This window comes from Crocuta crocuta, unplaced genomic scaffold, assembly GCF_008692635.1.
Source record: "Crocuta crocuta isolate KB4526 unplaced genomic scaffold, BGI_CrCroc_1.0 scaffold127, whole genome shotgun sequence".
In the NCBI taxonomy this organism is placed as follows: domain Eukaryota; kingdom Metazoa; phylum Chordata; class Mammalia; order Carnivora; family Hyaenidae; genus Crocuta; species Crocuta crocuta.
In genome coordinates, this window is record NW_027532008.1 from 4726047 (window position 1) to 4736215 (window position 10169).

General features: G+C 40.7%; 1 protein-coding gene and 1 long non-coding RNA gene across 6 annotated transcripts in view; one reads left to right on the top strand and one right to left on the bottom strand.

Moving 5' to 3' along the window:
- Positions 1-9218, top strand: part of LOC144241281 (uncharacterized) — a 39539-nt gene extending 30321 nt beyond the window's left edge. Inside the window, exon 3 of the long non-coding RNA XR_013338006.1 lies at positions 8883-9218. This is a non-coding gene — a long non-coding RNA (uncharacterized LOC144241281). The remainder of the gene's footprint in view (positions 1-8882) is intronic.
- The window catches only part of SRRM1 (serine and arginine repetitive matrix 1), a 32754-nt gene that overhangs the window by 22029 nt on the left and 556 nt on the right, over positions 1-10169 (bottom strand). For 3 of the 5 annotated variants that reach the window (XM_077775829.1, XM_077775830.1, XM_077775828.1), the window contains exons 1-8: positions 10075-10159; positions 7237-7326; positions 6893-7015; positions 4607-4777; positions 3925-4040; positions 2454-2657; positions 1559-1753; positions 902-1021 (exon numbers count right to left, since the gene is read on the bottom strand). In XM_077775829.1, the coding sequence (XP_077631955.1) occupies positions 902-1021; positions 1559-1753; positions 2454-2657; positions 3925-4040; positions 4607-4777; positions 6893-7015; positions 7237-7326; positions 10075-10095 (1040 nt within the window). In that variant the 5' untranslated portion in view covers positions 10096-10159. Of the gene's footprint in view, positions 1-901; positions 1022-1558; positions 1754-2453; positions 2658-3924; positions 4041-4606; positions 4778-6473; positions 6604-6892; positions 7016-7236; positions 7327-10074; positions 10160-10169 lie in introns of those variants that run through there. The other 2 variants (XM_077775831.1, XM_077775832.1) reach the window with 2 other exon arrangements.

Genomic DNA, 10169 nt, shown 5'->3' on the forward strand with positions numbered 1-10169 from the left:
ACTGTGGGAACAACAACTATGGAGCTTATGGTTTCCCCTCTTTATTTCCAAGTGGGTTCATTTCCCTGCAAATATCTTAAAGACTAAAACACAAAAACTTCTGTGCTCACTGTAATCTGAAACACAATCATCACAGCTCCTTCCAAGGAGGTCAAGAAGGCACCAAACTCTGCTATCCGTGCACCACACTTCTACTTTGGGCAGATTTAGCAACAATCTTTTTGTTAAAAGGGATGGAACCACAGTCTGCTTTATGCCAATTTAAAAATGACTTTTAATAAAAGAACATTGGTACTGACAGGGTTACTTCTATGCCTGATCTCTTCAAAAATAACTAGATGCCAAACTGCTAAAAATGGCTATATCCATGGGCTATTATTGTAGGTAATTTTCAATTTGCTATTTGTTTGAAATTTTATAAGCACTCATTTCTGTAATGAGAAAAAAAACACTTCAAACAAAAACATAATACAAATAGGTCATTTTAATATTGGTGGAAGTAGCTTACTGGCTCTGTAGTTACCTGCTTTTTAGAAGCCAGTGATAAGTGAAATCCAAAGGAAGAGGGAGGGTGGCAGATTCCCTCACTGCTATATCTGGGTGGGGTCTAAAAGGGTTAAAGTTAATGTTAAGTATCAATATGGTGTGAACTTCTTGTTTCCCACACTCAACACTGCACTAGCATGGTTTTCAAGGTACAATTAAACCTCAAATGAGAGGCTCTCTTTAGGCATCACCTCGTACCACTCGAGTCTTCCAGGGGGACATGAAATCAAACATGGGCCTGAAACTAACATGTGCTGTGCTTTCATATACTGACACTTTCAAATTAAAAAAAAAAAAGAAAAAAAAGAAAAAAGAAAAATAAAGAACAAATAATAAGAAAAGAGAAACTCCTCACCGTCTCACTGGAGATCTACTCCTTCTATGCCTGGGCGGAGGTGGCATTCGTCTCGGTGGAGTTCTTCTTCGAGGAGATGGCCGCCTTCTCGGGCTTGGCCGCCTTCGAGGTGAGTATGATCTGCCATAACAAACAGAATTAGGGCCTGAGTAAACAAGAACAAGGAACAAAGTCCTTGAGACAGCTCTCTCAACATCTACAATTTAAAAATGAACTTTGAGGGGCGCCTGGGTGGCTCGGTCGGGTTAAGTGTCTGACTTCAGCTCAGGTCATGATCTCACAGTTCGTGGGTTCGAGCCCCGCGTTGGGCTGTGCTGACAGCCAGCTCAGAGCCTGGAGCCTGTTTCAGATTCTGTGTCTCTCTCTCTCTCTGACCCTCCCCTGCTCATGCTCTCTCTCTCTCTCTCAGAAATAAATTTTAAAAAATAATAAAAAATTAAAAAAAAAAAAAGGACTTCAAAGGATACGATTTTCCATTTATGTAGAGATTTTTACAACACACAGAAAAAATGATCTCAAATTCTCTCTTTGGGTCCAAAGAATAACATTTGTACTAACTAAATGCTTTCTACTGCTCTGCAATTATTTACCTAACTCTACTCAGGAGAGTAGCACACAAAACCTAAGATCTAAATCAATCATAAAGCCCTAACTCACCTTGACCGGGATCTATGACGCCGTCTAGGTCGAGTATGAGAAGGAGAGCGAGACCGTGTCCGGGATCTTGATTTGGAACGTGACCGAGATCTTGGTCGGGTCTTTTCCTTCTCCTTCTCTTTTTTTGAATTCTTCTCCGGAGAAGGTTCTTTAGGCTCTGGTACAGGTTCAGGTTTGGGAACTTTCAGGATGTCACTGCAGGAACAAAAAGTTTATTTATTCTTATTTGTTTATTATTATTTTTCCTCTTCTTCGGCTCAGACTCCTAACTCATAATACCACGATGTATTATGGTTATTTCTCTTTTTAAAATGTTTTCAAAATTCATGAAGACTTCTCCCTGGTTCCAAAAGATATATACACATCAGCAAAAGCCAAAAAGCAACCAACAATTCTAACCACATACATTCTTAAGAGTACAAAGTTGTCCACAATATCGGGGAGAAAAAAAGCAAGTTAGAGAACACAAAATATCTGAAATGATACAACAAAGCAATAGCAGTGGTCACCTTTAGGGCATTTTACTTTTTTTGGGGGGGAGGGGTTATCTTTGAGAAAGAGCTGAGAGCGTGAGCTGGAGAGGGGCGGAGAGACAGGAACTGAAGCAGGCTCTGCAATGGCAGCAGAGAACTCCACATGGAGCTCCAATTCACAAACCATAGGATCATGACCTGAGCCGAAGTCTGAGGCTTAGCCAACAGAGCCAACCAGACTCCCTTGGGGCATTTCATTTACACTCTCCTATAGAATTTGAATCTTTCAACAAACTGATCTTATGATTTAAAAAATATAAAAGGAAACAACCGAGTGATTTTATGTTCGTAACTCAGAGTTATACTGGCAGTTAGTAACAGCCTAAAATTGTGTTATTTATAAATAAATTTTATATACTTGCCTAGTAGAAGTGGCCTCTTGTACTGAAGGTTCTTTTACTTTCACTGATGGTTCTGGGAGCTCTGGAGTTTTTTCCTTCTTTTCTGGAGCAGGGGAAGGACTCCGGCTCTTGGTTCTGTGGCGGGGAGACCGAGAATGACTGCGCTTTCTCTCTCTCCTGACTGGGGAAGATCGTCTTCTAGGGGAAGGAGATCTGGATTTGCGTCTAGGATAAAAACAATTTTTTCAGGTTTTTGAATCATGTGGGTTGGGGGAGAGGACCAAGGCAAAGTGAGAAACTCATCTTTTTAATTATACCACTGTTCTCTATAGCGGAGAAGTTCCTTATGAAAATAAGGTACCCTGTTATATTTACTGGGAAGGGCCGAAAGAAAACCAGAAAGGCAAGCAAACAAAGGGTAACGACATTCTCTGGTACACCAGTTTTAAGAGGAACGCATTGAGCTGGGACTCTAGATTCAGATTTTTAATCATTCCCAGAGACGAAGAGACCAAAGATCAACTTTTCAGAGGAAGAGACTGCTTAAAAGTAAGGAGAGATTCCCTAATAACAAATCCAACAAAACAGAGTTGAGGTGCAGACAGATCCCCCCATAGAGTTTGTCAGGCAGTCTAGGTATTCCAGAAAAAGGCCTAGTGCAATTGAAGTAATGTGCTCTTTGGAAGAAAAAAGAAATACGTCAAATTTGCACAGCCTTTTGGGAAAAGGAGAAGTCCCCTTTCCTTTTCAATAATAGTTTCCCTCACATAAAAGTAAAACAGCAGACCTGGCTCATCAGTAATCAAGTAGTGGCCACTGTGATGTGCTTAACTCTAGAAACAGTACTGCTTCCATGGTAAGGAGGTTTTAATATCAAATATATAAGTTAAAATAGACAAAGAAATTACCTCCACCCTTCAATTCCAGAAGATTTGTGAAAAAAATCAGCAGAACTCTAAAAATGAAAAGCCTAGTAGAATTCTCACCTTTCACCACAAATACAGTAGAAGCTGAGTCGTGGGCTTAAAAATGGAAAGCTAACCATAGTCTCATTGGAAGGAAGAAGAAAACAAATAAATGATCTGTTTTGGGTTCAGTACAATCATCTAAGAAAAGCAGAACAGGGAATTAGAGAAGTATATAATATGAATGGCTAATGGGTACAGATTTCTAATTTATAGGAAAGAACAAGAGTTGGAGAAGATTAAAATAATTAAATGCTATATTTAGACAAAAGCAATATGGAAGGCAAGTCTTGATTTTGATTTAGAAATTGAGACGTGTAAAATTTGCCAAGATTTAACAGACAATTACTATAGTCCAATGATCTTCCTCAAACAAAACTGAAATATTTTAGGCCAGAGACCAGCCTCAGTTCAACATGGAAGATATTCTCTGAATAATGCTGGTAGCTGCCTTGTGAACTGTGTCACTTTCTATACAGAATACTATTTCAAGTGTTTGTAAAACACACACATCCACTGTATTATACCTTCTTGGGCTCCGAGACCTCTCCCTCTTTTCTCTGCTGCTTTCTTTTTCTTCCTTATCCCTCTTATCCTTGTCTTCATCTTGCTTTTTCATAGATGCCAACTTTTCTTGTTCAATCTGCAGACCAAGTTTTCAAAGTAAACATAGCTGAACGTTTGAGATTACCAAACAGAGGAAGACTTTGCACCTCTGAGAAACACCAATGCTATAAATCGTTTCATGAAAAGCATGTCTGCTTTTCAACAAGACTATTCTTGCTGAAAATTAATCCCTAACAGCTGAATCAAAGAGAATAGCTGTTTTCCAGTTTACTTAAAAAAAATAATTTTCACGTTAAACTTATTCTTCTGTGATTTCATAGACACACTGCCCAGGCGAAGAAGCCACGCTTATGCTTTTACATTATTATTAAAGTTCAATTTACTTAAGCTGGAAGTACTCACCTATTTAAAAATACATATACCAACCAAATTACTGACTCTGGGAAAATGACACCTTAACTTAAACTCTGTTTGGGTTAGGGTTGGGAGGATGGAGTGGAGAACCCAAAATGGATGTTCAAATAGATTACAGCAAAGCAACAGGACATGGCAATCGTGGCCAGGTTGGGTAAAATTTCAAGTGTCTTAGCAGTCTGGATACCATGCCCTCAAATCAGTTTTACAAAAGAGAAAGGCCATTACTTGTCTTTGTTTGATTTCTTCTTTCTTCAGTTCTAGAAAAGCAGAAGGGATTCCAGCGATGTTTTCTTGTGCACTTAAGAGCAGGGGCCACAGTTCTCCCATAAATTCTCTAGCATTTTTTCCATTCAAAAACCCAGTCAGGTTGATTTGCATCATTTTGGAGTCTGGATTCTGCAAAAAGACATGACAGGAAGAGAAACAGGTTACTTCAAAACAAGCCAACCAACCAATCTAAAACTCATTAAATTAGTATTTTTTAAGTCTACCATAGGGGCTTAAATACATATATATTTTCTACTACTTAAAAAATAGTTTTCCCTAATAGTTTCTCAGCAATAGACTCTCTAGCACAGATTGCCAAATTCTCTCTCACTCTACCAAAAGCATCAGAGCAGCCTGTTAATCCTTTGTGGATTTCGTAAGTATTTTTAGACTACGTGGCTGTTAGTGGGCCTTACATTTATTAACTTTAAAAACCATCATGAACATCCCACAAATTCCTGCATTTACTAACAAGGAAAGTGTTTGCTTGCCTGGAAATTTTCCCCCAATGAGAAACTGAAAAAGGACATAAACTGTTCACTTCTCTAGCACTAGAAGAGAGCTTTCTATAAAGTATCTACCGTCCAGTTATGAAAACTAACAAGTTACGCATGCACTCTGTAACTTCTGAAGACTAAGCTGAAAGCCTGACTTCTACATAAGGAAAATCTACTATAACAATGCCTCAAATTCTCAACTGTCCACAAAGGGCTAAGAGGTCAAGTTTTCTCAAAAAATAACTGGGTTTTTAAATGCTAAATCTGTTGGTCAAGCAACAAGGTCCATATAACAAGCACAGCTCAATAGCACAAAGCAAGTACAGATTCCAGGTGTCTTCAGTTTCTTCTTGGAACCTTGGGGGTTTGGAATCGCCAAGTCCCCTGTAGAGAAAGATGTTCCCTTGGCTTGCTTCCGACTCCCTACTGCAACTCAACCACCTTGAGTTTAATGTTATATCATTTATCTAAATTGCAAAAGACGAACAAGCAATAATGAGTACACAACCACAAAAAAAGAAAAGATTGTTTAAAAAAGTTCTAAACTTTAATCTCATGCTCACTACAAGGGGAATACTACCAGATAGTTAGGTTTTAAAAATGCACTAAGATACAAATCAGTAAAGCATTTCTCCAATACAATCTATATTTAATCATTTTAAGAAACGTTTTCCCATGTTCCTGGTTTTCTAAATGTACACATTTTAAAAGAAGTGCTTTCTTAAAATTAATCTTTACAAATATTCACGACAAAATGTAATTACCAAATTATTTTAAAAATAGAAATACCTTATCAGTTGAAATGCCAACTGTTCTGTCAAAACACAAGGGCGAACTCTTTGGGAAAAGGATTAACGTAAAGGTAAATTCACATTGGTATATTTGCCAAAAGGTCATACGGTACATCTTACTATCCTCAGGATTGTGGCAAAACAACAAACTATCGTATGATAAAACTGTTTTTAAACATTAGTTGTCATCATCTCATATTATCTCATGTATGAAGAAAGGAATGATCATACTAACTGGTTCTAATAATGCTGCCAATTTATTTCAGTCTGAAGTTTAAGCATAACGTAAACAAAAACTCTGTGCCTAAAACGTTAATCGATGACTAGCTGACATGCAGCTACAACTAAAGACTTCAGTTACTTGATTATTTTAAAAACAATATCCAATCAAATCAGAATTGCCCCTCATGCTTCACATAAACGTCCATCTCATAATAGTATTTTTAAAGAGCAGTGTATAGATTTACCCAATTGCTCTTTCCTGTTTGTGTTTTTGTTGTTGTTGTTGTTGATGTTCGGCCACTTTACACAACTCACCTCCAAACACACACTGCATCATCAAGGGAGTTGGGTCAGAGCGACATTGGGACACTCACTCTGCTGTGACCTAATAAGGTGATGGTGCTATACTTCAGACGCAAGGAATAACTTCCATTTTGGTTCAGGCCTTTTAAATCATAAATCACATTATCATTAGAAAATTGCTGTCAAAGTAACTTAACATGTAACAGCAAAATTACAAACAATAAGTTTGATTTTTCACCTGTGTAGCTTTCAAAACTATGTACCTTCACTAAACTTCCAGCCTTAATAGTCGTTTACAAAGTGAATTCTTTTCACAACAAACATTGTAAAACAACCCTCCTATATTTGCACTCCATAGAAAAATTCAGTTTCCATAGATTCACAAAATTATGTCACATATTCAGAAATAAGAGCCACTTGTATATTATTACCTTCACTTCCAGCTGGTTGAATATAAACTCAATCACAACATCATCTTCAAACCCAAGGATTTCCGTTACTCGTTTTGTTATCCAAGGCTTTATAACCTCCAAATTTACTTTGCTCATATCCACCTGATAAAGCACACAAGAAAGCTCACTTAGGAGTTTTGTCCAACAAAATTCCTTTTAACTTATGCAATTTTTTAGTGCAGCATGGTACAATCTGGCTCTTCTTATGTGGTTGTGCTATTCTGTGCACGTGGCTGTCGCTAAAAGGTGGAAAATGTTAACAGTCCCAAAAATGAACCAACTGTGCTATAAAGGTGCAAAAACAGTATTATCTAGAAGAATACCTTTTTTTCTAGGCATTCTGCAAATTTCAGCTGCTTCAGTAGCTTCTTCTGTTTGTTGCTGAACCGATTATCCTGTTCTGCACTTGTTCCCTGCAGGATGAGAAACATGTTTTAATTAAGAATTCAAAGTTAAATTCCTACTTTTTATCAGTTAATGACGGCTATGACCTTTACAGGAGAAATAGGGTAATCAAGTAAATAGAAAACACCATGGCTAATAATATTCATAGGTGTAGAATGCATTCTCTTTCCCAGTGAAGCTGACATTTTAAAAACCTGAGTGCATTTAAACATTACAAAATACAAAACTCGTTGTAACAGGTCAATATGGCACATGTAGCATAAAGCTAGCACCTCCTCCACAAGCAAGTTAAGGTTGGTGTGTTAAAAGATGTTTAAGACTTTTTTGTATAAATGAGAATACACTGAAATATTTACTATACTTAAAATACATACTTTCAAACAAGACCATTATTTTTTTTTTAATGTTTATTTATTATTGAGACAGAAACAGAGCATGGGTGGGGGAGGGGCACAGAGAGAGGGAGACACAGAATCCCAAGCAGGCTCCAGGCTCTGAGCTGGCTGTCAGCACAGTGGGGCTCCAACCCACGAACTGTGAGATCATGACCTGAGCAGAAGTCAGACACTTAACCGACTGAGCCACCTAGGTGCCCCAAAACAAGACCATTAAATTTCATCCTCTTCTGAAAACCAGTAGCATGCTTGCAAATTATGGCAATGCATACGAATAAGGGGAAAAGAAAAAAGAAAACACCCCAGGATTGTGCTAGTTTTCATAATTTTGAGAACGTGGAATCTGTTACAGGTTTACCCTAATCATTAACTTAATTTCAGCAATACCTTTGGAAAAATGGGAGCTTATAAATACTACACGAAACTATCAAGTGATCATTAATTAATCTGCATTTTCTCCTTCCAAGTGAACCAAATAAAAAAATAACTGGCTATGTGATGTGAAATCTACTGATTGGTTCACGGAGTTGGCCACTGCCCCTTGGAAAGTGATCAGGAAAATTTTGATTAGGAAGGTAAAGAACCTGGATTAGAATCCCAAATCTGCCACTGTTTCAGCCACAGGACTCAAAGCACGTTACTAAACCTCTTTTAGAATGCTTCCTTACTCGCTAAACTCTACTTGGCAGGGTCGTGTAAACGGAAAATAATATACGTATAAAGTAACGCGCATGGCAGAAGCTCAGCGCTACTGTTTCTATCTTAAATGAAAAATTCAATGTACTACCTTGTTGGCTGTATACTAAAAAGATAACTGCCCTAAATTCTTTTAACTCAGAGTTTAAACCCAGTCAACTCCCTGAAGGAATTAGAGGTGGTATATAAAACCCACACATCCTTTCTTCCAGGTTTTTACCAACACCAAAAGCAAGCTTCGTTTTAAAATTTATCAGCCACCTTGTTGCTTTTCTATTGGAACTCTTTTCCACTGGAAGGAAGTCCTAACAACGACAAAAAACCAAAATCAAAAGAATCGGCTTTTGTGTCAAAATATTACACTGGATCACAGGGAATATGGAGTACTCAATACAAAATACTTTGATGGAAATTAGAGTTCATCAACAGCACGAAAACGTGATAAGCACTCTCAATTCAAACTGTCGTTACAGGAATCAAACAGCAAGCATCATCTGCACAACCTGAGAACAGCCAAACTGGCGGGAATCAAACTGCAACTTTCCACAAAAACCTAATTGCCACATTTAAAGCCAATTCAAAAACTTCCACGTCGGCTTTAGGGCCTCAAGAGTTCGGTCGTCAAGTCGGTCTTCCCCTCTTCCAACTTTCCCTTTAAAAACGCGCAAACGGCCTATTCTCCGCCCCAGAGAGCGCGGAGGCCGCATATGTTACACAAAGTATGGGTTTTGACCCAAACCGCTGGTCTCTATGGGGTACGTTCTGCATTAAAAGCACGTGCGAACTCCAGTCCGAGGGGTGTCACTTCCCAGCCATCTAGATCTCTGCTGGAGAGCCCTCATTCCCTGCAGAAGCCGAGTGCGGGGCCAAGGGGCCCAGCAGTGGCAGCCCGGTAAAGTCCGGGCCCCGAGCACCAACTTGGACGAGGCGGCCTTTCCCGCCGACAGGTGCTGGGAGCGTGGCCCCCGGACAATCTAGGTAGGTGAGAGGCCCCCTTTCTCCAGCAGACTTCAAAACAAAACAACAAACGGGGGCAGAGGTAGGGGCGGGGGGCGGTGTGCGGGAAGGAGAGTAGACCCACCCCGCGTCCCTGCCTCCAGACACGTGCACTTTTTGTTGCACCCGTTGCCCTTAGAGAGTCTCAGATTCAAACGTTCCAACTACGCATTATGTGAGTTCCCCTCCCTAAAGGGATATCAAATTGGGCGGGAGTTCCCGCGAACTCTGACCCCGCGCCTTTGCGAAGACTTAGGACCGAGAGGGAGGACGGGGGAGGGGGTGGTTGGCGCCGCTCTCGAGAAGCTGCCGAACGCCGTTTCCTGTCCTCTCTCTACCACGCTCTCCCGGGGCGGTACCCCCCCGAAACCGTGCTCCCCGGAATCTTCCCGCCGCCAGTCACCTCAGGGCTTCCCTCCGGCCTCCCCCCAGGGACTTCCTCCTCGCGGCCCAACTAGGCCCCAGGACCCCGCGGCGCGCGCGGCTCGGCCTGCAGGCCCCACTAGGNGCCGCAGGGCAGGCGTGGGGGGGGAGCGTCCCCCGGCACGGAGGGCCATCAGGATCTTCAAAGCCTCCCCTCGTTGGCCACACCGGCCCGAGTTTAGGCCTCCTGCCGAGCCTCACCGATAAGCCCCTCACCTCACCCCGGATCTCCGCGCTTCTACTTACGCGGAAGAATCCCGCGTCCATCTTGCTGCCTCGCTCGGAGATCGCTCCCTATCCCAAGATACACCGCGCCGCCGCGACGGAGGGCGGGACCTGGA